Source organism: Falco peregrinus, chromosome 4 (assembly GCF_023634155.1).
Source record: "Falco peregrinus isolate bFalPer1 chromosome 4, bFalPer1.pri, whole genome shotgun sequence".
NCBI classification, from domain to species: domain Eukaryota; kingdom Metazoa; phylum Chordata; class Aves; order Falconiformes; family Falconidae; genus Falco; species Falco peregrinus.
In genome coordinates, this window is record NC_073724.1 from 26,100,570 (window position 1) to 26,128,144 (window position 27,575).

Sequence of the window (27,575 nt, forward strand, 5' to 3'; positions counted from 1 at the left end):
TCCCAGGCACGTTAGCTGGAGTGATAGATTTAGCTGTGGATTGGATGACAGACCTGAAGGAGGGTGTCTGCCTGTCTGCCTTCTGGTACAGCCACGAGCAGTGCTGCTGGACATCTAATGAAACTACATTCGATGACAGGGACAAATGTCCCCAGTGGCAGAAATGGTCTGAACTTCTTGTAGGCCAGTCTGAGGTACGGGAGACCTGATTAGGCTGGGGTCACAGCAGGCCAGGCAATGCCTTTTTTTCATACTTGCTGATGCTCCCTCCAGAGAGTATCTCTGAAAGAGAAAGTAATGAACTGAATGTGCTGCAAAAAAAGACATTTCCACAAGCAATACCTGCTTAACTTGGAAGAGGTCCTATTGTTTCGGTGTCATGTGTGATGGAAATTGGAAAACTGCAAGAATGCTTTCTCTTTTTAGCAGTATTAAACTAAAAGTGTTTCATAACACTCATAACATATTCACCAGGGAACCTGAGCTGCTATCAATTTTTTTTTCCCTTTAAACAAAGTTTTATGGGGCAAAAGAGATGATGCCTAACAAATACATTTAAGAGGAAATTTGGGGGATTGCAGATGGTTTTTGTGTATTCAAATGCTGTGAGTAGTAGTGGAAGCTGCATAAGAACTGCTTGTTACACCCTTGCAATCAGTTTCTTTATCAAATACCAAAACATTTAGCTAGCGCCGAAGGCTGGGGAAATAATGGGCTCCCTGGGAGACAGCCAAAGTGAACAATTTGCAGGGGGAGAGGGCAGGAAGGGAAAAAGCTGATCTGGACTGACATGAAACTTGTATTTTAAGACTGGGGTTTTCTCTATACCTTTTGCTCAAAGTTGTAGTAATTTTAAATACAAAGGATGCTATTTCAAAGCAGAACAGGTAAAAGTTTCATTTTGAAGATAATCAAAACAATTCTTTCTATATTCCTCTTAGCAGGTGACACTTTCATAAAAAAAATACAAAAAAGACATTTTATTTTCAACCTAAGCTATTCAATGTCTTGAATAATATTGATCCCTTCATAACTCACATTTTGGTCAGATTTATTGTCTTGGATCCCCCCTCCTCCCCGTTTCTGCAGGTGACTTGAATATGACAAAAATTGAATACGACATGGAGGTGGGATGAACGTGGCTTGGAAGAGAACTGGCTTACCTGATAATGCAGTTTGGTCAATAATAGGGGAAGAAAATATATACTTCTATGGGATAAATCATCTCCAGTCAGGCAGTTAAAAAATGGGTGACTCAGACTGTCTTGGCTCTTCCCCCAGCATGGAGGTTGTCTGATCCTGCAGAAAGTGTTTGAGGGCACCTTCGTCACTGTACAAGTTTGTCATTCACATTCCCTTCAATGCTGCTTTAGGTTTACAGTACAATTACTACTAGATGAGAGTGTCTGTGAATATGTATAGCCCAATTTTCCATAGTTCTAATTAACCGTAATGAAAGTAGTGAGGTTCTCACTGTTCCTGAATATTGCCACCGTTTAATTGCAGGCAAAAATCTCTGCACATTTGCCAGTCCACAGTGCCAAGCTTCCTTTTTGCCAGAGGTTTGCACAGTTTGCACTGGTCTTCAAGATGGTTTAGGCAGTTGTCTCTTTGTAACAGTGAAGAATATTACCCTGGTATAAAGTTGCAGGACTGAGGATGATGTTGTAATTTAAGAGAACAAAAAAAATGCGGGAGGGGAAAGATGAGGAGACTGTTAAAATTGTTATGGGACTTGAAAATCCTGCGCATGTGTTTGACATGCTGTTTCTCTGAAAGGCTCAAATATATAAATGGAGCACATCCTTCAGAAAATTTATTGCTTTCACCTGCTACTTGAAATCAGTAGTCATGACTGTTGTATGCCGTGGCTTGTAAGAAAGGCATCAGCTAGGTGGGCACTGTGAAACTTTACTCACTTTGTATTCAAGATGGGCTTCTCACCCGCTAGTGTACTGTCACAGCAGGGGAAAAAGGGTTCATCTTGGCTTAGTTTTAGGCTCTTTCTCTAAACAAATGGGCCTTTAAGACCTGTGGGTTTCGGGCTGCCACAGACCGATGAATGCTGTAAATATTAATAATATACTGTTACGCTGAAATCCCAGGCAAAGCCCAACAAAAATGTGAATATGGAAAGTAAAAATTCTGTTTGGTACCAAAAAGTTTAAGAAATGGGCAAGTCTTGCATGATTTCTGTAGCTGCAGAAACTCTAGGAGGGAACAGAATACACTGAATTTGACTGGGTTTCAGGATAATTTTCCTTTTTTAATATTTTTTTTTTTTACGTTGCTTCACTTTGTGCCCGACATTTCCATAACAGCCCTATAAAACAGCAGGGTACAGAAGGACTAATTTGGAGCACATTTTAGGCAAAAAGTATTTGAAACAATTTTCCTAAAGGTACTCTGGTCAGACACGTCTTCTTTTTTATGAATGACTATGACTCTTTCTCATCATAGCCAACTATATTTGACATTTTGGGGACTGTGATTTAGATCATTTCTTCCTTGTGGTTTTGCTGATTTAAGGCTGTGATAAACCCTGTACATGTCTTCTCACTGAGAATTGTGATGTTTCCTATGGCATTTCTTGAAAAATGTTTTCATTCTAGTTCTCCTATGAAATAAGCCCAAAGCAGAGTCCTGATATAAATTATTATGGAAAACGTAATAGCGTATCAGACACGTACCAGGCTATGTTTTCTTCCCTAATCACTGGTTTTGTAGCCCAATTATATCCTTCATCCCTCGGGTCCTGAACTGCTTTCAAAGAACAGGTGAGGAGCTTTTTTTGATGTGAGGGAGTTTCAAAACCTCAAATTCACTGGAGGACTGGATGTGTTAAAGCACAGCAGATGCCATCCACTTCAGCTAGATCTCTAGCCAGTAGCTAGTGACTTGCACCTTCCCTATTCTGCAGATCCAGCTTGGTCCCAACCTCAACTTCACTAGAGGTGAGGGCCCTTTTTCTGGTGCCTTACACCTATTCAAATTAGAGGAACGGACCCCATGTTTTCTGTAGCTTGTGACACTGGATCCAGCAATGGACTGGATTCCCATCCCTGGGCTTTTGGATCTCCTGTCATGAAGCTAAGACCTGCAAGACAGGGAAGTCCCTCTATACTTGGAACCCACTTTCCAATTTTGCAGCCTTGAATCTGTCAGTCTTGAGGGCCTTGAGGAGGCGCATTTCTGTAAGGTCCACAGGAGGGACTCTGCAAATTGTGAGATTCCCAGTCAGTCAGAATAGAGCTCTGGGCCTCTGGAGAAAACAAGCATTGGATAGCATCCTGAGGGATGTGGTTTATTTCTGTATTCTGACTTTGTGAGGGTCGTTTTTGTGTTCCATTTGTACCTAAACTGGACTGACACCAGATCTGAAACACCGCTCAACCTTGCAAACTAAAATACAAAATTTCGCTCAGTTCCCTTACTTGCTTCATTACTGTTATTGCCCTGGTGAGTCCTTTGAGCCACTAGTGGAAAAGGCCTTAGCGGGATCGTCTCTGCTGATGAGCCTTTTCAGTCTCTGTTTCCAGCATACATGCATAAGGCTTTTACTGATCCTAATTACAGAATCACAGAATGGTTGGGGTTGGAAAGGACCTTTGGAGATCATCTAGTCCAACTCCCTGATAAAGCAGGTTCGCCAAGAACAGGTTGCACAGGAATGCGTCCAGGTGGGTTTTTCTTTCTCCAGAGAAGCAGACTCCACAGCCTCTCTGGGCAGCCTGTTCCAGGGCTTGTCACCCTCAAATTAAAGAAGTTTCCCCTCATATTCAGGTGGAACTGCCTGTGCTGCAGTTTGTGCCCATTGTGCCTTGTCCTGTCACTGGGAACCACTGAAAAGAACCTGGCCCCATCCTCTTGACACTCACCCTTCAGATATTTATATGCATTGATAAGATCCCCTCTCGGTCTTCTCCAGGCTAAACAGGCCCAGCTCTCTCAGCCTTCCCTCATCAGAGAGATGCTCCAGTCCCCTCATCATCTTCGTAGCCCTCCCTGCTGGACCCTCTCCAGCAGTTCCCAGTCTCTCTTGAACTGGGGAGCCCAGCACTGGACGCAGCACTCCAGATGTGACCTCACCAGGGCAGAGTAGACGGGGAAAGTCACCTCCCTTGACCTGCTGGCCACACTTGTCATAATGCACCCCAGGATCCCGTTGGCCTTCTTGGCCACCAGGGCACACTGCTGGCTCATGGTCAACTTGCTGTCCGCCAGGACTCCCAGGTCCTTCTCTGCAGAGCTGCTTTCGAGCAGGTCAGGCCCCAGCCTGTACTGGTGCATGGGGTTGTTCCTCCCTAGGTGAGAGCCTTACACTTACCTTTGTTGGACTTCATTAGGTTCCCCCCTACCCAACTCTCCAGCCTGTCCAGGTCTCACTGAGTGGCAGCGCAGCCTTCTGGTGTACCAGCCGCTCCTCCCAGTTTTGTATCATCAACAGCCTCGCTGAGGGTACACTCGGTCCCTTCATCCAGGTCGTTGATGAGTAAGTTGGACAGGACTGGACCCAGTACTGACCCCTGGGGAACACCGCTGGCTATGGGCCTCCAGATGGACTCTACACCATCGATCACAACCCACGCTGTGATCATGTAATGAATGAGAAATGAGCCATTTGCTATACTGAGTTACTAACTACTTCACTTCCCAAAGGCTTTCTTATTACTAATCATTAGAAACTGCTGCAATTGGACCTGCAGAATGCCAGATATCTGGAAAATGTAACAATGAAAGTTGTCCCAAGGGGTAAGACTGAACTGGCCATATAGACTCTGGTGGGGTCCTGCCACAGTGCTGTAGGTGTATGTGTGATTGCAGTAATGAGCTGACATAGTTTTCACATGACTTCTGACATGTGAAAGAAGAAGTAGTAAAAAGAAACAAAGTTAATTTGACTCCAGTGAATTTAGAAGCAAAACTACAGCTTTCATTCAATGTTGTAAGGCCAAATTGTTGTAATGGCATTGGTCTTCTTTGGAGTTACTCCAGGTTCACACTGACAGGAGAATTTTGCCCTGGGGCAGAGTTTTCTCTGGAGGAAGAGTAAATATTGTCATAGCTGTTTGTAATTGAAAGCACTAGGAGAAGACATTCATGAGACTGTCTTCAGCTGTAGCAACAAAGATCTGTGGTTACTACAGATGGATGTCAATCACTTTAAGTGTGGGATCCATGACTGCTTAGTCTCAGGGCATTGGCAGATGGCATAGTAGTGCTCTTCTGCTGTTATCAGCAAAGCTAGCTGCTAACTTCAGCAAGCACAAGAGGACCCTAACAGACTGCCCTTCTTCCAAATATATCTGTAAGGATAAGGGCAGTGATTCTTTTACTGTCTTTTCAATTGGACAGAGACTTGGAAAATGAGGCTGGCAAGCATCTGTGCTGTTAAAGGTTGATTCCTTGCAGGTTTGCAAAGAGGGATGCTTCTTAGCTCTAGTTTTTTTTTATGACTGGGAAATGGGCTCGGCCTGCTCTGTTAGCTGAAGACACAGTACAACTGATTAATGCCTGGTTTCCTACTTGATTTATCATAATGTTGATATCCAGGCTGCTGTTCTGCAGAGCAGATATAGGGGCCCTGATGTTCTTGAGCAGCTGGGATTGCATCCGGTAGGGAGAGTTCACTTAGAGGTGAAGGATTCATACCAATTCATACACTGAGGTTCATCTTGTTTTTTATTCTGTAGTGTCATGTTGCTAGAGGAGATTGCCTGAAGGCTTAAGCTCCTTATATCAATTTGATACCTCTGACTAGATTCTCCATTGTCTGTATGGGTGGGGTTTTTGAAATTAATCTAAAAATTATGCTTGTGAAGAGGGAGAGATATCTAAGGCAGACTTTAACAACAGTTTTGACTTGACCATTGGACGCACGTAGAAAGCCTGAAGGTCTTATATTATTATATTATTATTTATATTATATTTATATAATATAAATATGTACTTCTTATTATATTATATTGACTATGCTTTCACTATGGCACTGCACAGTCAATGGTTGCTAATGATCATTAGCATTTCCATTCTGTTAGTAAAGTAAAGCTATTCAGTTTGAAGGTAAGTTTCATTATTGACTGGAATGCTTCTAAAATATCAGGGCAAAAATGACCGAGATGTGTCTGTGTGCAATCTGTCAAGCTGTTGTGTTTTCAAATGATTTTCAACTCTATCATAGATAGCATCATATAGAAGAAAAAAAATTATTTATGGTGTTACCCTTCCCGTTTGTGAACTGAGCTGGCTACTGATATACACAGGGATGTCATTTGAAAAGATCAGCATCTGCATGGATAGCTGATCTTTGAATACCAGCCCTCAGAAAAAGATGTATCAGGGTCTTGTTCCCTGTCACCCACCATGGAATGAACATAGCAGATTCCTTCATTAAGGTGCTTTTGTATCACCAGTTACTTTTGCCCTTATGACAGGTTTGTTTGATGTTTTGGAACTTTTTGTGGTTGGCTTAATTTTTTAGCATTTGAAGGATGTTCTTTTTAAGGTGTTTGGGTTCCTTGCAAACAGACTATATGGATTAGGTTAGGTATATATTAGTATGCTACTTCTTTCCATGAGTAATAAAATTGTTGGAGTATAAAAAGTCATGTGTCCTTCCTGAGAAAAAGCAGCAACTAGCATGTAAATGAAAAGACCAAGCTCAATGCCATCACGATCCCTAGTAGAAATGTGAGATTTACCAACCTGCATTTGTCTAACAATGTTTGTTACTATTATTTTTCTAGGGTGCAAGTGCTTACATTCTAAACTATTTTCTATACATTATGTGGGCTCTATGTTTTGCTTTCCTGGCAGTCTCCCTGGTCAGAGTGTTTGCTCCCTATGCCTGTGGCTCTGGAATCCCAGAGGTGAGTTTCCCTTTGTGGGTGAATATCCAAATACCAAACAAAACAAATAAATGATAATTTGTTGTCTTTTCCCACTCCTGAACTGTACTACGTGGTAGCATAGGAACGAGGAGATTGTCTTTCCATCTCATTTGCTTCATTCCTTTGTATACTTGCCTTTATGGTGTCCATCCAAATTTTACATAGTAGAAAATGTTCAAATGGCATTGTGACAGGTTAATGTACATACTGCTTCAATGCCAGAGCTTGAATTAAAAATTAACGGCTCCCAGTCATTACTTCATGGACTCCAACTTTTTGTGGCTGAGACACATACCTACTAGAAGATTATATAGAATTTTCCTTGGATGAAATTACTTTGTTCAGTTACGGAATCAGTCTTTTTCTACACTAGGCTTTAAACAAAACCAAAATAAAATTAAGAGGGAGGGCTACAAAGCCAAGGTTTCCTAAGCTACTGAAGATATGAGAAGCCCATCATTTGGGATACCTGAAAAGTGCCTGGTGTTCATCTTCTGCAAATTGTGTCCTTGTACACAATATCATGCTGGTGTGAGAGCATTATGGCAGCCAAGATATCTACTTGGTTTTCAATGTTTTACATTTTGAGCATCAGTCTATGTTTAAGCTGTTACAATAAGGAACTCTGTAATTCAAACAGCATAGCTACTCAAAATTTTTGAAATCAGGGCAGCCTTTTGTTAAAAGTGCTGTAGAACCATTGGGATTATTACTTAGGAATCTGGCAGACAGAATCAACAGCCCAAATGTTAGAAATCTTGGCATACTTTTTTTTCTTCATCTCTAGTTGAAGCGTCCAAATGTTTCATAGCCAATTACAAAAAAACCCCTCACCCCCCCACAAATAATTTGAAATATTTAAATAATTTCCATGTTTCAAAGTAGTCACATTTGTGTTACATGTTTGATATGTCTGTAAGTGTTTTTAAAGTTTTGATAGTTACCTGTAAATCTAATATCCAAGTGGTAAATGCCTCATGAGGTGATGCTCAGCTCCAGCCCATTTCCCAAATCTCACCCTGAAACCCATGTGTAATGCATGTGCATTGTGTCTATTCTAGCCACTCACATGCAAAGTTAAGAGGAAAAGTGTTAAAGTAAGATCTCTTGGACTTTCTCATTTCATAATACTTGCATGCTTTTATGGCATGGCCATTCCAAACATTTATAACTTTTTTTTTCCTTGTTTCAACTGGGGAAAGTCTGTGGTTGTTTATTTGCTTTTTTTCTACTTCGTTAAAGTTGAGTCTAGTTTAACTCTGATCCTGTAAGCCAAGGAGATATGTAAGAGTTTCATATTTCTATTGATCTCTGTGAGAGTCCTTGCTGATGCAGGGGACCACCCATCACAACAGTAAAAGTGTGGTCTTCTTAACCCCTGCTCATATATATCCCTGTGGGAAAGTCACCCTACCTGTGGTTTCTTTCTTTCCATCACTGTCTCTTTTCAAGCAGTCTGCAATTTTTTTTAACTCCATTTGTGAGTTCAGAGTAGAAAAGGTCTCTTCAGCTCTTCAACACGTTCTTCCTGCTTTCCAGATAAAAACCATCTTGAGCGGGTTCATTATTAGGGGCTACCTGGGCAAGTGGACACTTTTAATCAAAACAGTCACCTTGGTTCTGGTGGTATCTTCAGGCCTCAGCCTCGGGAAAGAGGGGCCATTAGTCCATGTGGCCTGTTGCTGCGGGAACTTCTTCAGCAGCCTTTTCTCAAAGTACAGCAAGAATGAAGGGAAGAGAAGAGAGGTGAGGTTGGATCACTTAATTTCTAATTTCCCTGTCTGAATGCTCAGTGTTTCCAAGGACTCATGCCTCGTACATAAATGTTTGCTTTGTAGGTGCTTTCGGCTGCAGCTGCTGCAGGAGTTTCTGTTGCCTTTGGGGCTCCGATTGGAGGTGTGCTTTTCAGTCTTGAAGAGGTGAGACCTGGCAGTTTGCTTGCTTTAATAAATATATTTTCATCTGATACCTTTTTTCTATGATTCCTCTTTATTTTTCAAATATTTATATGCTTGTTTTTCTTCTAAAGCAAAAATAATCTTTGATTTCTAGTAAAAACAAATACCCAGATATTTTAGCTTAATTTGAGTAGGAGAACAGCACTGGCAAATAAATGAATTTTTTCAAATTGGAAATGTGTCCCTGTGCTAAGGCTTCTCCAGCTTTCAGAGTGCTGCCACGTGGGCAGAGCTGTTGAGCACCCACCTTACCATCTCTACCCAGCAATTTTGGCTTTACATTTATCAGTTTTTAACTGATTGCTACTTCCTATCTGAAATCTGAAAATGTCTTTTCTAATACTTTTGTCAACATGTTCTGGCTGTGGTAAGGACTAGTGCTCCCAGTAAAGTGAGACATAGAGTCACAGGTGAAACACACGGTGATGGCAATTAAAGCAAATTCCCTCTGTCACACTCAGTGAAATGTTTATAGTCTCTGCTTGGTTTTAGGTCAGCTACTACTTTCCTCTGAAAACCCTCTGGAGGTCATTTTTTGCTGCTCTTGTGGCTGCCTTCACACTGAGGTCCATCAATCCTTTTGGAAACAGCCGACTGGTGCTGTTCTACGTGGAGTACCACACCCCCTGGTACATGGCCGAGCTCTTCCCCTTCATCCTGCTCGGTGTCTTCGGTGGCCTCTGGGGGACCCTTTTTATCCGATGCAACATCGCTTGGTGCAGGAGACGAAAAACCACCAGACTTGGGAAATACCCAGTCCTGGAGGTCATAGTGATAACGGCTATCACCGCCATCATCGCCTACCCCAACCCCTACACCCGGAGGAGCACCAGCGAGCTGATCTCAGAGCTCTTCAATGACTGTGGTGCCCTGGAGTCCTCACAGCTCTGCGACTATGTCAATGACCCAAACATGACTCGGCCGGTGGATGACATTCCCGACAGACCTGCTGGCCCTGGAGTCTACACGGCCATGTGGCAACTCGCCTTGGCTTTGGTGTTTAAAATTGTCATCACAATATTCACTTTCGGCATGAAGGTAAATCAGGGACAGGCGCAGAAGCTGTCACGAGCACAAGGCACAGATGAGTTGCTGTCAGCAGCTATGGTTCATCTGGCAGGGTTTGTGTGCTTCTGACCTACACTCACCCATGTGGGCATCATTGAGATGCCTGCCACTTCACCTGCCTGCCAGCACCTTGCTCTGCTGGCCCCTGTTGCAGGAGAGGGATGCTCTTTCACCTCTAGTTATCTGTGATTTCACTGAGTGAAAAAGAATTTTGGGTGGGAATTTAAATCCACTTTTGCCAATAAGCAAATTCAAGATGATTCCCACTGCAGCTGTCTTTCAGCTCTCTCAGGGATATGGGCTATTTACATTGTTGTTTGTGTTGTTGAATTAATACCTTAATGTGCCTCAAGGTAGCTATGCTCAGGGAAGTAATAGCTTCACATTTACTGATTTGCACGGTTAAAAACTCACAAAAATATAAGTTGCTGAAAAGTTCTATTTTTGAATCTTTTGAAGCACCATTTTAAGGAAAAAAGAGGGAATGAGAGAGGACTGATAGGTGCATGATTTGATTATTCTGGATTTGCAACTTTTTCATTCCCGTCCTCCTCCTCTCCATAAATGAGTGGTGAAAGGTCCAACAACAATTTATCCAAGCTTTCCATATATACAAAGATGTTTGTGGTGAGTTCTATATATCTGTGATTGCTAGAGCCCATATAAAGCACATATTTGTCTGTCTACATCTCAAATTATCGGAGCATTTAGTTCTAGATCTGATTGGAGCAGATGATGATACGGTTTTTTTTTTGTTATACCATATTTTATGTTTTATACCACACTCAAAGCTAAAGCATCTCATCTTCCCCTTAAACACTGCTCTTGAGCTGAGGATCCATCTTTTATAAGGCCTTGTACCCAAAATACAGTAGGAAGTTGTTGGAGTTTTGTTTTCTTTTCTTTTTTCTCCATCTGATGACAAGACCTATTGAATGGTAGAAGGTCCGTCAGGACCAGTGACTAAGTCCTGCTGATTTCCTGAGCAGGGAGAACAAGTGGGAGTTTAAGAGCAATTAGATGTTGCAGGTGTAATATTTCTGGAAGAGGACTTTAAATGAGATGGCCTTCACTGCAGAAACGGATTTATGGCTGGCAGCCAGTTGTTAGGCTTGTTCATTTGTTTAAAAACTTCTGAGTTTGGTTCTTTATTTGATATGTGGTTCTTTATTTACTCTATATGTTTAAAATTTGTTAGAAGTAATTGGCAGTTTCAACCATCCTGTAAAAGAACAGACAAAACAGCTTTACCCACCAATTCTAGAAAACTCAATCCAACTGTATCAGCAAAATCATATGGTGGGGGAGACAGCACTTGCTGTTGTCAGCCCTAACACCTCCAGGCCATGCTGAGGCTGCTAGTTTAGTTCTCTAGAAGCTCAAGGTGTATTTTCAGAATTAAGAAGATATTACAACGCTTCTCTAAAAACAACAAAAACTCCAAGCAAGCCCATGCCACACATCTGAGTTGTCTTCCCCACCAGGAAATTTTTCTCAACTTACAAGTGCACTTGACATCTAAAAGGAAATGCACTTAGCCAAGGCAAAGTGAATTTTAATTTTCTGGTGGTTTTTTTTTTAATTATTTTCAATTTAATACTGTTTTTTAAGGACTTGTGACTTGTTTGTATAGCAGATAACAAGATAATGATTCATAGAGCTTCCTGGAAAATATATAGCAAACTGAGATGGACAAATAGCTGCCTCTGAGCAGTCAGCCTCCTTTCTCTGAATTTTTATTTTGCATTTGACATTTAATTTAAAATCTGGCCTGATTTATCCTGAAAGAGTAGCAATAAAACTATAAAGTACTGCATGTGATAGAGGGTGAAATCAAGATGTCATTTTCAGTGAAGCGTATTCTCAGGCCCATGATGGAACCATCAGCAGCTCCTGAATTCCTGCTGAGAAAGCAATAAAGGCAAAACCAGGAACATCTTGACTTTAAAAGCAGACAAGTATTCAGAAACAACATTTATCTATCAAATTCAGTGTGATGCAGCAGGTAGGTTTCAAAATTACTTAAAAACCCCACATTAACATTTTATAAAGCTGTTAATACACAGGTAGCCACACAAACTCAGTCACTGCAGAAACCTGTCTCACACCATGGGGAACACAACTGTAGGCTGCCATAAGGCTGTGGCCTTCTGAGCTAGCATCTAATAAGGAAACTGGGTTCTCTTGCTGCCAATAATAGATTGTTTGATGACTAATTTCATTATTAGTAATTTTTTGTCAAGGTGTTCATGTATCTATGTTTTATTCCAGATCCCTTCAGGCCTTTTCATTCCCAGCATGGCTGTTGGAGCCATGGCTGGCAGGATGGTTGGGATTGGAGTAGAGCAGCTGGCGTATCACCATCATGACTGGATCATCTTCAGGAACTGGTGCAGGCCTGGTGCAGACTGTGTCACACCGGGTCTTTATGCTATGGTGGGAGCAGCAGCTTGTTTGGGTACAGTACCTGCTGATCATTGGTTTGTGCATGAATAACAGCGATGTTTGGGAGCTACAAACTGGTTATGAGGGCTTTGTGTCTGTGTTAGATGCTATACTAGCATTTCTGGATGTAATAGGAATTGAAATCCAGATGTGGTGGGCTGAATCATGGGCAACTTCCTCTAATGGTCTCTCCAGTGATCTGCCAGACAGTCAACAGCGAGGCTTGCAGTCACCAACTGTAATCTTGTAATCCGTGTAATCTGTTGAAAAGCACATAGAAGGAAAGAAAGAATTAAGGTTAGGCTACAGCTTTCCAGGGAGGAGTCTTTTTGCTTGTTTTTTTCCTTTTCAATGTAATGAATCCACTGTAGCTGGACTAAAGCTACTTCCTTGTTAAGACTGTGGTCTCTCTCTATGCAGGGAATAAACTTCCCAGTTCTGGTCGAATTTTACGCTATACAGAGGTGAAAATTCTGGGTTTTATTTTTGCTGTGTGTCACACTGTGATCAACTGGGCTGTATTTTGGTTTTCATTTTGACCCTAGGCCAATATCTGATTCCATTCAATCAGCAGGATTTATTTGACATAACAGGAATGATCTGTTAACTATTAAAGCAAGGTCATTGAATGATACCTCACACATCAAATTTCTAGTCATAGATGCAACAGGAATGTTACAAGCATACCGTCTGAACACATTTTTGCCCGACCATATCTTCCACCTTCTATACTTGTATAGAAGTTCTACTTCCTTTTGTTGTTGTTGCTGATACTATCATTAGATGATGAAATAATCGTGGGGAGGTAAACACATGATTAATGTAATTGCATAGATTTGCAATGAAAGATGTATTCAGGGAAAAGCTGGAAAATTTCAGTTTTGGAGTCTCATGTTGGAAAAGCAGGATCATTTGTGCGATCAGTTATAGAGGAAGGAAGGGTGGGATTTGCTTGTCTAAATTTAAAGTCTGTGATGTAGACCTCAACATCTGAGCTAGCTGCGATGACACCCTTCACAGTCAAAACAGAAAAATGAGGTACTGGAAAGATCAGTTTTGTCTGGCAGTAGACATCTAAAACCAGGCAAATGAGCAGATGAATTTGGCCTCAGAAGTGCCTCTTTTTCTCTAGAGATTATAAAAACAATCTGGATCACCCCTTTGGATGTGAACACCTACAGCAGTGTAGACACATTAAAATAGCTAGGATGAACCTTACTGTCAAAAAGAGTAAACCAAAAAGAGTCCATTAATGACCTTAATGTTCATAAAAGAAATGATCCACAGAAGTTTTGCTCTGATATTTCAGTAGATCTGCTAGTCGGCAATCACTTCTTCTTTTAAAAGGTCCAAATCAAGGTGCAGTGTTTTTAATAGTATGGTGAAACACAACAGAATGGTCACTGCTCGTTCTTAAGCCAAAGACTTAGAGTAAGAGATATGAAGTAAGTATTAAATGATCCTTACTCTGCTATCTGCTGTCAGCTTTTCAGAGTCAGAAGTTTAAGGCATTCCTCAGATGAAAGTCATATAGGGATCATCATGTTAAATAATCAACAATTAAATTTTCCTGTATGCTGCCAGATTAAAAGCATCTTTTAATGACCTGTTTCTGATTTCTCTCATCTAAAATGGTGTTGTATTTTGAGGCCTAAAAGTAGCAGATTTATTACATTTACCTTTTGAACAGAGGCAAAGAAATGTTACCTAATAATTCAGTGATACATGCACACTTGTCTGCAGTTCTGTGATTATTTTTATCCTTTAATGTAAACTGAAGGAGTAAGGAGCTTGCTTATGAAATTAATACGGAAAGGCTAGATTGAAAAATACAGCTACAACCTTGTCTATGGCTGCATGCCTAGATGGCCTCAAACCAAGTTGTATACAGTTCAAGCTGTATGTTATACTGGTATCAAAAGCTAGGGTTTGAGCTGTAACATAGCTCTTGCAGTGGCCCTAAACTGGCCTTAGTTAGGATTTTGTAAATATGTCATGCCCAAAGATAATGCTTAGCTTTCTCTTTAGTATGAATGTGATAGGTAAACCAACGTGAAGGCTGGCTCTTGATGCTCTTACCTGCTCCAGCCGTGGTACTTTGCTGATTCTTGGAGTCATTTTAGAGGGCTAACGGCAGGATTCAGTTTTAGTTTCTCAGATATCCAGTATAGCTAATTTTTTGGTATGCTTTGTCATTTGATAGCTTAGTCATTTAGCATTCGTTATTTGCTTTTCAATGTTACCATCTTTGGCTTGAGTAAGTTCACTCAATCTTTTTGATGAAAATCACAGTAAATGAAAAATCTCTTTCTTCAGTGAAATAAGCCCCAAAATACTTCACAAAATATACGGGAAAAGTACTCGGCATGAAAAATCTCATGGCTTTCTGAATGTAAAACTCAAAAATAGAAATGAGTTGCTTAGTGTGTATACTTCAAGAGCAATGAGGGAAACTTTCCTGCTTTCCTTGTTGGCAGGTGGTGTTACTCGAATGACGGTCTCTCTGGTGGTGATTATGTTTGAGCTAACTGGAGGTCTGGAGTACATTGTACCTCTTATGGCTGCAGCTGTCACAAGCAAGTGGGTGGCAGATGCCTTTGGTAAAGAAGGGATCTATGAAGCTCACATTCACCTGAACGGCTACCCATTTCTGGATGTGAAGGATGAATTCACCCACCGAACCCTGGCAACTGATGTCATGAGACCACGGCGTGGTGAAGCTCCTCTCTCTGTTCTGACGCAGGACAGTATGACGGTGGAGGATGTTGAGACACTAATCAAAGAGACTGACTACAATGGCTTTCCAGTAGTGGTTTCGAAAGACTCGGAGAGACTTATTGGATTTGCACAGAGACGAGAGCTGATTCTTGCAATAAGTGAGTAGAGTATTAGTGTACTTAAGTTTCATTTTTGAAAGGAATTTTGGTAGGGTAGGATGTTACCGGTGTTATTCACTTTGAAGACTGGGTAAATAAGAACCAAACTGAACTTCTTCACCAGGTCTGGCTTTTACTAGTTGCTAGGACTTATAGCTGGAAGGTTTTCTATTGCAGCATGCCACCTGGTAGACTTCTGTGGGCTTGACATTTGTGGGCTTAGTTTTGCTGTCACTACAATACAATTCTGATTCTGCTAAAGACAATAGAGATAAACTTGACTCATATGTCCAGGATTTTTATCACAACCAGATCAAAAGCCACTGCAGTACTGAGCTTCCTGCAGTCTCCGTGGGTTGCCAACAGCACCTGGGGCAGTCGTGAACTTTTGTCACCCTGTGACAAAGTGCAAGTCCCTGTCCTTCTTTCTGTTGCTCTATCAATTTTTCTCACATGCAGGTATTTTGTGCTAGGGGTGGAAAACTTTTCAGTAGAGGATGTTGTTGGTAAAGATGACTGAATTTTGTCAAGCATCCAGTGGATAGCTGGCTGATTGCCTGAGAGCCTGATCCAGGTCATTAAAAGTTTTGACCCATCAGGTCCTTTCCTGACTGGCCTGATGGCGAGGTGGGGGTTGAAGAGACAGGCATATTGGGTGAAAGCGGTGTTCCCACCTTCCCTGTTCCCAGGGTATCTGGAGCTGCAGAGGTCTGCAAGCCTGCCAAGTCACCCCCATGGTCCACTCCCAATTCTGGCAGTCCTGTGGAGCTGAAGGCCAGCGGGGCAGGCAAGCAGGCTGCTGGCTGGGTGTGATTGCCTTACACTTTGCAGGGGAGTGGAATATCTGGCATATCCTCATCTCTTGACATGGAATTATTCTCTGCATGGGCCATTTTCACCACTCTGTTTCTGGTACCTTTAAAAAGTTGTTGTCTCAGATGGAAACTCCCATATTCTTCAGAACAGAAAATCCATAAATGGAAAAATCAGGGCTATTTTAGAGAATAATTTTCTGCTTGCTTCTTAAAAAGCTGTAACAAAATTTGAAATCACAGTGCTCTTTAAAGCATGTGGTTTTCTGATGCATATTTACATTCATCTCCTAGACATAAAAAGACTCAGTCTAAGTGATTAGACCTAAAATTTATATTCATTTATTTAAGGGCACTCAGCTGTCACTTGATTCCCCTTTCCTCATCCTATAGCAGAAAGTCACTAATGCTGCATCAATATTACATGCAGAAGAAGAAAAGAAATGACAAAGTCCAGTTTTCTCTCCTTAAATTATAGTAAGGAATTCTCTTCAGTAAGAAATTATTTTCTCATTTTTTCCTTTCTGTGGTGTGAGTTGTTATTTCAGTTACAGAGAAAATAATGTATGAACTCAATTCATTTTGCATTTAGTTTTGTCACTAATTTCTCAAAACATAGGAAAGCAGAACAGGCCTTAGTGCCAGTTCTATAGCTCTTCTAATTGTACTGTTATAATTAAGGATTTTACAACTACAGTTGTAATTCCAAGTGTGGGTATCTAACTTTTTCATTAAAAGCCCACTATCACTGGTTGTTCCTCCCTCCCTCCCTCCTCCAAAAAAGAGTAAAAAAAAAGAGTCTCCATGAATCCTCTGTATACCCGTCTAAGAAGATATTAAAGACACTTAGATGGAATTCCAAGGCTGCTAGCTGCAATACCCCTTTCAAACAACTTGATTTTCTCAGAGAGCTAATCTTCTTTTGGTAGTAACAAAAGATACTTTGTATGGCCAAGCTAGGAAAGCATCTGAAGCTTCACCAAATGTGTAAATGCCAAGAGCTGATACCATTTGTAAAACAAATAGTTTGTATTTCATCCTGCTTTTGCTAATGATTTTCAAATGTCTTCTGTATTCCCCTGTGAGAAGTGAAAAATATGAATTTAGATGTATTTGGCCTACTCTGTGCCTGTCTTTCACATTGTCCGTGCCATGTTGTGGCTGTAACACTTGCCGCCATCCTAATTTTATAGCCTTTTGTGTCTCCTTTGCAGGGAGGTATGTCAGTGGGAAAATTGCACGGAGTGAAGACACAGAGCCCTCACTTTAAAAGCAGAAAGATCAGATGCTGTCTGAAGTGAGTCAGAGAAGTTTGAGGAACTGAGACTTTTTATTCAAGTTATAAATGGCAACATGACTGAATGGGCTTGCTAGATGTGTGAAAAAGTCCAGCTATGCACTGATAACAAAGATATCAGTTATAAATAAAGTCATTGAACATATCAGATTACAATGTTTTCCTGGTTGAAAACCATTTAATATTCACAGTTTCCAGAGGAGAAGGTACGGTTTCCTGATCAGCTCTAATCAAGAGCATCTTTCATAGGATCTGAGGCAAAACTGAGATTTAAAATTAAGAAGTTCTCTGCATAGATAAGTTTTCCTAAAATCCTCAGCTGTCAGGAACCTCTGGTGACCCTTTTTCTCTTGGGTTGAGTATGACAGCTCCTGATGTCATTCTGTGCTGACTCTGATAAACAGTTAATCTGTTCAGTAAGGTTTGTGTCTTTGTGATTTAAAATCTGGATTTGGTTTCACTTTTCCAAAAGACACGTTATATGTTTCCAGTACAGGGCACGGGAAAACTCTGGGTTTGTACCATGCTAGCAGCTTTTTCATAGCTAATCCTCTTTCACTGAAGGCAAAAGTTCCTTTGCATTAATTACAGAAGTCATCACTGCTCATCATTACCACACACTAGCTAATGTGTTGCTTTCAACTCAGTTTGCTTCATAGTTATGTTCATGGAGTAAAGGTCACTAAGCCTCCTTGAAGTATAAAATTACTTACCAAGAGGTAAACACCACATGTGGTGGTGTGTTTTATTCTCCTGTTCGAGTTCTTATCTCCTGCTCAGTTCGACAGCATCCAGAGATACTGGAGTTATGCCTGGCAACAGTATAAGCCCCAGCTATGCAGAGCTGTAGCCAAGCAATGAGGTCTTCGGAAAAGCAGTCAGGCTCAAACGAGTATCTCTTCTGTCACTGCGTCGTGCCCTGCAGAATGCCTCCGCAGTTTGAACTAGCTTTGGTGCCTCTATGACAACACATTGCACTATGTAGAGATTTGCTTTCAACCAAGAAGCTTCAGCTTCTTTCTCTGGCCCAACAAATTGTGCATCAGCAGTGTGGTGGTCCAGGAAACACTCTGGGGAATAAATACTACGATTCCCTCACACGCAGCTCTCCACCTCATGATTTACCCCTACATAATATCTTTCTTACTAAGTGGAGCACTAAGCCCGCTCTAGAAATGCATCCAGACCCTATAAAGTGAATGGCAATGCCACTTCCAATTGCTCAGAAGCACCTTCAGGAGGATTGCATCCTTCCACTTGTCCTTGCTGAGCAGGTAGGGAGGTCAGGTGGGAAGAGATGACCTCTGGGAATAGGTGTCTACATTTTAGATGGTACCTACTTTACAGTCTTATGGAGGGGAGTATTTGACCTTGTAAAGCTCTTCTTAAATTTGGCCAGCTTCAGAGGCATCGTACAAAAGGCAGAGTCTTGGACACGAGCCACGTGGCCTGTATAATGTACTTTTCCCAATGTGGAGTTGAGAGAGCAGTATAGTTGATACAGGCTGTGAACTGTGAACTCCTGAATATGACAGGCCATTTTTCATGAGCCTTCGGCATAGATTACTCTGTAAACCCAGGCATCGACATCCATTTGCTTTGCTCTTTCTGTTAAGTTATATCTGTTTTTCTTACCCACTGACTGCAAAAATGATCTGTTCTTCTGTTTTACCTTTACTCTAACTCCCCCATCCAGTGAGGCTGCATACAAAGTCCACCATTTTTCTAATGCCATGGAGTTTGCTCAGTAGTACTACATCATTCAAATTTCTCCAGAGAGATGTTTGACTTTGAAGAGTGAAGTCATGGCTTTGGCTAATCGCTGTTGTTCAGGGTCATTGCTGCCTTGGGAGCCACGATGCGGTAACTGAAATGCTTGGGCCTGTTGCTTTGGGTGGAAATACCACTTCAGGAAGGAAATACCTAGCTGTCAAGGGTTTCTAACAAAGGGTGGGAGTTGCCTTCAGTTTGATGAATGTTGCCTCTTAGCACAGATCACATATCAAAGAGCTATACAGGCATATTCACACTTGAAGTTAGATGTATGAATCAAACCAAGATGAGACCAAGTTAGCATCATTCTTATAAATTGCAATAGGGCTTGTAATAGGAGGGGTGAGAAGGTTGAAAATCATATACTGTACTGATGTTAGGTTAGAGTCAGCATTGCTCCAGTTCCAGAAATATTGCAAGAAAATGATCATTAAACGGAAAAAAAGTGCAGCTGGAACATGTTGGAAACCATTACTGTCTACACATTACAAGTCACAGGAGCAGGCTTCTGCACTTTGATTGATGTCAATGCGCTCCAAGAACATATACATATGCTTTGAGTATGTCTGATTTGCTGTACCTCTCAAGAACAGAAGCAAAATATATTAATCAAAGATAATAATACTAAGCATTTCTAAGAATTAAAAAAGAAAAAGAAAAAGAAAAGAAAAAAAAAAGATGAGTTAAACCGTCACAGCCAAACACATGATGTGCTTCTGGGGAGAGAGAAGTTTTCTATCATTTTGAAATCTGTGTCATAATTGTCCAAAACCTGTACTGTTAAGTAGAAATGAGGTAAACACTAAAAATAAACTACTTCTATGCTAAGAATTCTTCTTGAAGCATTCTTTAAAGTAAAAGGCTTGCACTGATCATGTAAACCCCAGATGCAGTGTGAAGTTCACTTCATAGTTTGATCAAAGTATGAATAATAGCTTTTGAACTTTTGAAAGTAGTCAAAAATGTACTGTTGAGAAAATTGTATCAAGCTCATTTACTGCTATATATTGTTCTTCCCTTCACTATTTTCCTTTAAGTGGGATGCTAATTTTTTCTGCCCTTTTAAGATCTAGATATTCAAACTCTATTTAAGGAATTAAATGCAAAACCACAAAACCCACCCTGCATGCCAGAGAGGTGTGTTGGTCTAGAACAACACCCACGCTGCCCTTGGATCCCTGCGACATGAATTTGTCTTTCCCTACTTTTGTGTTCATAAATCCATTCACCATGCCCAGATTTCCCCAACTCCACTGAGAAGTCTGGGAACAAACATGCTGCTCCAAGCCAGCTGGGACTGTTGACTGGGACACAGCTGTTGACTCCACTTCTTCAGGCATATAATAGAAGTTTCTGTTGTGATTCTCACAATGGAGGAAATTACATATAATTATTTGAATTGAACAGAAGTTGGATCAGTGAAGTCTGTGAAGGCAATGAGCTGCTTATTTATTCAGAAAAAGCTTTATCCCAACCAAGCAAAAGCATATGTTTGTAAAAGTATCACTTCCATTTACTTCAAGGGAACAATGTCTCAAGGAAATTCAAGTTTGCTCAGTAACCCCAACTTCTGGGACCTCAGTACACTAAGAATAAAGAGCAACTACTACCTTTGCTTTCCAAAGGAGGATTTTTTGTTTGTTTTCTTTTATTATTAAGCCTAACTCACTGTCTACCTTGATCTTTCTGTTGTACAGAGAATGCAAGACAGCGCCAGGATGGGGTGGTGAGCAATTCCATCGTGTATTTCACTGAAGACCCCCCAGAACTGCCACCCAACAGTCCCCATCCGCTGAAGCTGCGGCGTATTCTCAACCTGAGCCCCTTCACTGTCACTGACCACACGCCAATGGAGACTGTGGTAGATATTTTCCGGAAACTCGGACTCCGGCAGTGTCTTGTCACTCGCAGTGGGTGAGTAGATGCTAAGTCAAGCATGCTTAGAGAATCTGATTTTTTTTTCAGCATTAACAAAACCACCGTTTTTCCTGCTTAAAGCCAAAGATAGACAGTAACTAATTAATCAGCACCTCTGAGACAGTCAAGTGAATATTTTGATTTTATCTGTTTTGTGAATGGAAGAATTGGGGAAGCTTGCCTAGTGTCCCTCCAGGGCAGCAGCAGAAGTCAGACTCAGAACCAAAAGGGCACTTGCTAGTTGTCAAGTTTTCATTCTGTTCTCTCAAATCTTTAGTGTATTGGCATTTAGATAAGGTGAAGAAAAATACAAACCAAACTGTTCTGACTCCCTCTTTTGTTGAGTTTTCAACAGAGGCAGATCTGGCAAGTAGTATTGTTTCCAAAGAACGTGCCTGTTTCTAGACTTCCAGCTGGATTAGATGCTTGTGAAGACTGTGATAAAGACATCAGTGGAGGAAAATTAATCTGTTCAGCCTTCTTTAATGGAAAAGTGTATAAACCAAAAGTCCACAAAAACCAGCTGAAGAAGTGTGGGCAAACATGAAATTAGGAAAGTAAAAAGCTGCCCTATGTGCACTAGAAATAATATCCCATAATTCCAATGGGATTTGAGCTATTCTGGGATCATTGCTCATCCCAGGATTTAGTGGTAAGAAGAAACTTTACAACAGGATAGCAAAACTAGAGCCACCATTTTCAAATGTGGAAGACTAAAGTTTAGTCTTCTGCAAAAAGACTTTTTGTTATTAAAAAATATTGTGTATCAGCTGCTACTATCTATGCAGTGTCCTCAGCATTAAGAAAAGAAAAGCCATTACTGGGACACAGATTTAGGTCCTGATTTGAGGTGCCTGGATTTGGAAATGTTTATCTTGAATACTAGCACTTACATGAAATTAGAGGAGGAAAACCTGTAACAATACCATAATTTCAAAATTCAGTGCCTTGTGGTCTTCAAGGACTGGAAATAAAAGCCCTTGAATAATGACAGTCTGGAAATTTTTGATTCTTGGGGCCAGACATCCCATAAGCCTCATCAATCTTAACAGGTATAATTCATTTAGGTTCACATAAATGAGAAATTATCTCTCAAGTTTGAAGGAATTATGCTGTTGGACAGTAAGGGTTTCAGAAAGTCTGTGCTTTAGCTTAGTTTGTGTATTACTAAACCCCACACCATAGCTCAGGGCATCGGTGCTTTGAGTTTGTGCTGTTGGTCCTCTGCAGCCTGAGCCTAAGGAAACTCATTACTTTGTTGTACAAAGTTTCAGTAGTTGTAGCTCCTCACTTAAGTCATGTTCCCAACAAAAAGAGGTAACAATCCAAAGTATTTCACTTAATGAGTGTGGCTGAGGTAATAACAAAACATGAGGTGAGAATGCTTTTTGTAAAAGATAGCCATTTGGGAATGGATGAGATGGACAGTGCTATGTGGAAGCACTCACAAAATGTCCCTACAGCTGAACAGGGAAAAAACCCGGATGATATATGAGATGATTGTTGACCTTTCCTTTCCTTTTCTCCTCTAGGAGGCTGCTGGGTATCATAACTAAAAAGGATGTATTAAGACATATGGCTCAAATGGCAAACCAGGACCCTGAATCTATCATGTTTAACTAGACTGGTAAAGGAAGAAGAAAGTAACCCCAGAGGAGTCCCTTCTAGATTAACACAAAGGCTATGTTCGGTGTTTCATTTTGTTTAAAGAGAAAACGTAATGTGTATGAGGAATGGCCCACTATGCCTCTGACGGAGGGAGTGGATGCAGGATGGCACTTACTTAATGAGGAAGGCAGTTTGGAAGCTCTGAGCAGCTGCGGGCATCAAGCTGCGTTTTCTTAACGAGATTCCCAACAGCTCAGTTGGAGGGTTGGTGGGTGTAAGTGATGTGGTGCTTAGAGACAAAGAGCCAGGAGCGCTAGTGGGATGCAACAATGTTCACAGTAACTCACGAGGCAGGTGTAAAGACTAGCAGACACTTTTTATGTATAAGTTGTTAGGAGACATAAAGATTTGTGTTCCAAACTAGAGAGCGTGTATGAGTAATGTCAGTTGCTTTTGTTACTCAAATCATGGCTATTTATTCGCTACTGAATTATACCATTTTCATGAAGGAAAAAAATTGTCATATTTTAAAATGAAAGTTCTTGTCATCTTCATTTATTTTTGTAAAAGTTAAGTGAATGAAGACTGCAGTTAAAGGGGCAAGAACACACTTCATCTCACTTTAAAACGTAGTGTCTCCTGCTCTCTGCTTTAGTCCTTTAAATTTTATACAGTTTAGCATTTCTGTCAATCAAGTTCCCTTTATTACTGTTGAAATGTGACTTATTTGTAAGGGTTTATTGCTTTTATGCAATTTTGCATTCAGGTACTTTAATATTTAGTATTATGTAGTTTGCTGTAGCAACAGGAAAAAACATAGAAGCCTGTGGAGGAGTTTTCAAAAGCACTTAAGGGAGACTGTATCCATTACTCATCAATGTTAGTGACAAGAGATTGAATCCCTCAGCTCTCTGGCCTTGTGCACATCATATTTTTTCACAAACTAATGAAGCTCTGCATTGATTCCTGATTCTCCATTTAGTTCCTTTTCATCATTGTTATTTCTTAGCATTTGTGTGCACCTGCTGAGGGATTCCTGAAGTTAAATTAACGGTCACAGACATTTATTCTGCAGCAGATCTACTCTTTATGCATCTGCCAGTTCTTAGGACTATGGAATCACTGCCCACAGCGCTGTGGCTGGACAAGATCAAAGGATTGAGAATGCAAATGACGATAGCAAAGCTTTAATTATTGATCTGTTTGCACCAAGAACACAAGATTTAACAGTCCCCAGTAGGGACCTCCAAGTTACTCAGGTAAAAATGCTAAATTTTCCAAAACCCTTGTTCTGGTACTGTGTGAGATGCACAGGGTCAGCACTGTCTGTGTTAATATACTAGCACTTTAGCCAATACTGCTATTAGTAACAGAAGACCAAATTCTACTGTCAGTAACATATAATCCACACTGCCCAGTGTTTGCTTTATAATTATAAGCTTAAAGACTGGAGAGAGGTTGCATCCTAACTTAGATACTCTGAATCCCCTTCAGACCCTCTGAGAGCCTAGTCTCTTCATTTAGGGAAGACCTCTGGTATTTTTGTTCAAATTCATACAGATACCAGTTGCTTGAGTCCATTGTGTCCAGATGGTCTTCATGGGCAGAGATGAGTAGAGTCCTTTCATGCCAGAAGACCCTGTTGCTTAGTCCAGACAAAAGCCAGACTGTTGACCCAGCCTGTAGTCAATATGCATGATTATTGTTTCGCTGAACTGAGACAACTAGCCAGGTCCACCCCAAATTAGATGCCTGAAGTTACATTCACAAATTCCTTCTCTTATCTCCAGTGACCCTGCTTCCTTCTGGCATGTGTCCCACTGCATTCACACAAAGTATGGCCCAAATTGTTTAGGTAAAAGAAACGGAAGTAAAGGGATAATTTTAATTTGCAAAGTATTTCATATAACAATAGTGTTTGCAACGGGCTGACATAAATACATGTAGCTCTGGCCAAAGCCCATAAATTTTTCAGTGTGTATACTTTTTGTTAACTGAACATCTGCAGTACAATGTATTATTAAAGGAATATTGTTAAAACTATGTGGACTATAGAACAGAGCAACCCTTTCCTTTTGAAAATAGGAAACAAAACATAATGTTGTTGTTTCTTACATTATTCTTGAAGCTGTCATCAGCCAAACTCCTAAAACACCAACGAAGCCAACAACCAAGCTTGTAAACATTGGATTCCCTCATTTGAAGAGAGATGCCATCACAAAATAAAATCAGTCCATTCCCACAACTAAATCCAAGCAAGGCTTAGTTCAAATGTCAGTCTCTACCCAAAACTACTGGAATCTAAAGGATTTTGGCTAACATAAATAGGCTGACTTTTGAGAGCAATCTTGTTCTGAAATTAAAACTGAAGGACTGTGTTCTTTTCACTTTTATAGCTCTTAATGTTAATACACACATGTTTGATGAACACTTCCTCCATCTTTCTTTATGTTCACATGGGAAACAAAAGTGCATACAGGTCCCCACTCGGACACTTCTAAATACCTCTTCGGCTCACAAGCAAGAGCAATAAGTTGGGAAGTGAGTTCATCTGTTATTTGAAATCAAACTCGAGGCTTCATATACGTCAGGGAAATGAAGAAGTCTAAAGCCTTCTCTGTTAGTGAGGAAAATCTAAGTCCATGTCGCATCATAATGTAGTCCATGGCAGAGCTAACTCTGAGAAGCATTTGTAGTACTGAGGGCAATGTTTGCTAGCAGGAGCCAGGATGGTATATCAACACGGGAAAACGTGGTCATTTCCTGAGAAAGGCATGGAGTCACCTAACTGAGGTTAAATTGGCCATGAATACAAACTCACTTGGGTATTGATTTGGGTTATCAGCTTAAACTCAGTCTGTGGCTATGCACAGGCATAAACTTGTGTAGCTAATTCATATTAATACGCAGAGGCATGAGCCACTAAAACCAACAGTCAGCCCTGTGCTATCTTGTTGCCTTGTCTTATTAGCCTGTGTATGAGGAGCCCTCAAGGCTTGAAAACAGGATCCATAAAACCCGCATGGTGGTTTGTAAGAAACAACAACAGAAGGAATTGAGATTTATGCACTCATTGCTGGTGCAGTTTGACCCTGGGACTACCACCCAAGTAGATGGCAGTTAAATAGGTGTACAGCTTTTTTCTGTCAAACATGTTCCTCTTTAGAAGAAACAGTTTAAATATCTAAGGCATCAAGGAAAAAAGCTTTGGATTTGTAAACGTGTACGGCTGCTCCTTGTTCCAGTGTTTGCTCAATATATGATAAACCGCCTTAGAACAGGGACTGATACGTAGCTCTCCAGAAATGGCATAGTCATAGCTAACTTCAGCTGCTTGGCATTATCAAGGCTGAGATGACACTAGAGTGACAAGGAGGGCTTTGAAACAGGGACAGACTTTGCAGATTAGAAAAATTCCTCCATGCTATAGTCTTCATTGCTTTTAGCATGAGCATCTGACTGGGGAACACTCTTACTATAAATTAATAACATGCTTTTCTCAAAAAATACAGTTATGATGTAATGATTTAATGTATTTCGCCATAACAAGTCCATTATCAGTCACTGTTTCCCATCTGTATTCCCAAATATGTCTCAGAAGTTATTCCAAGAGGCACAGATCTCAGCCTTAAGTATTTATTTAAATTTGTAGAGCTCAAAAAAGTCACGTAGCCTGATCAATCTGAAAGTTACATAAATACTTCAGTATATAGTGTTCACTTTATGTAGCCTCAGTTCAATCCTTGTGTTCAAGCAGTTGGACTTTGAAGATGTCAAAGTAAACAAGAGAATAAAAACTTTTGAATGATGCAAGTTCAGTATTGTACCTTTGTTTTGCATGAATTGTGTTCAGTTACATTCAGCTTCTCATGTGTACTTGAAGCAATCTGTACCAGAAAGTTTATTGTTCAAGTACAGAACATGGATGACGTAAGCCAGACGCTTTGGCTGTCAAAGTGATACTAATCATTAATTCTTATGCTTTGATGAAGCAGAAAAAGAATGTTTTAGAATTACAGGAGACTCACTGATTCCGTGTTGGAATGATACTACAATTATGAATATAGTTTTGCTTGGTTTTTTGGTTTTCTTTTGGTTTTTGTTTTTTGGTTTTTTTTATTGTGTAAAATGGTATATATGTTGCACCTTATAAAAAACAATGTTTGGACTCTATTTTTTAAATAAAACTGACTACAGTACTGAAAACATTTCTTGAACATCTTATTAATTGGAGAAGTATTTATCTTAATGTCTCTGTATGATTTTGATTTTTCTTTTCCCACCTATAGGGATAACTCAAGCCTGATGAATGATTTAGGTTATCTAACTCAGTTATGGGTTAGCTAATATTAAGTACGGTGTTAGTAAAGTTCATGCAGTGGACTTCAAAGGATCAGCCTTGACAGTTGGCTCTTTTATTTTCAGAGCAAAATGTTTTTTATTTCAGCATCATAAATCCTTTATTAAAGAAATCTAAAAAGAAAAGAAAAAAGATTTCTCCTACCAGCTTGTTCTGTTTACAATAACCATGAAACTTCTTTAAAGCTAGATGTTGCAAAGCCCTTATGATTTTAGTCTTTGTACATATTATTCAGAGCTAAGCTCAAAGACTGAAAATGGCAGGTTCAATCATGCCCATTTAATTGGATGAAACATCCCTTAAATCTCTGTCAGAGGCTAACTTTTAGGTAGTAGCAAAGAATATGGGCTTCATCCTGATTTTGTACTTGCTTGGCTAGTATGTTAGGCACTATGGCTTTTTGCAAATGGGACATTGATTAATGTTTTATCCAAAAGAAGCATTACAGATTTCAAGACATGCTTCACAGAACAAGTTTGATAAAACTGATAGACCAGCAACATCCTAGTTTAAGTTAAATTACTTATTTCAGAAGCTGATGCTGGAGTCCCAGGGCCTCTGGCTTCTTCTC

General features: G+C 40.4%; 1 protein-coding gene across 5 annotated transcripts in view; it reads left to right on the forward strand.

The window, feature by feature from the left end:
* The window catches only part of CLCN4 (chloride voltage-gated channel 4), a 45,175-nt gene extending 18,323 nt beyond the window's left edge, over nucleotides 1–26,852 (forward strand). For all 5 annotated transcript variants that reach the window (XM_005229447.4, XM_027785514.2, XM_027785546.2 and 2 more), the window contains 9 exons: nucleotides 7–194; nucleotides 6,747–6,869; nucleotides 8,430–8,636; nucleotides 8,729–8,809; nucleotides 9,341–9,886; nucleotides 12,188–12,374; nucleotides 14,839–15,237; nucleotides 20,817–21,033; nucleotides 22,569–26,852. In XM_005229447.4, the coding sequence (XP_005229504.1) occupies nucleotides 7–194; nucleotides 6,747–6,869; nucleotides 8,430–8,636; nucleotides 8,729–8,809; nucleotides 9,341–9,886; nucleotides 12,188–12,374; nucleotides 14,839–15,237; nucleotides 20,817–21,033; nucleotides 22,569–22,659 (2,039 nt within the window). In that variant the 3' untranslated portion in view covers nucleotides 22,660–26,852. The remainder of the gene's footprint in view (nucleotides 1–6; nucleotides 195–6,746; nucleotides 6,870–8,429; nucleotides 8,637–8,728; nucleotides 8,810–9,340; nucleotides 9,887–12,187; nucleotides 12,375–14,838; nucleotides 15,238–20,816; nucleotides 21,034–22,568) is intronic.
* Nucleotides 26,853–27,575: the final 723 nt, after the last annotated feature.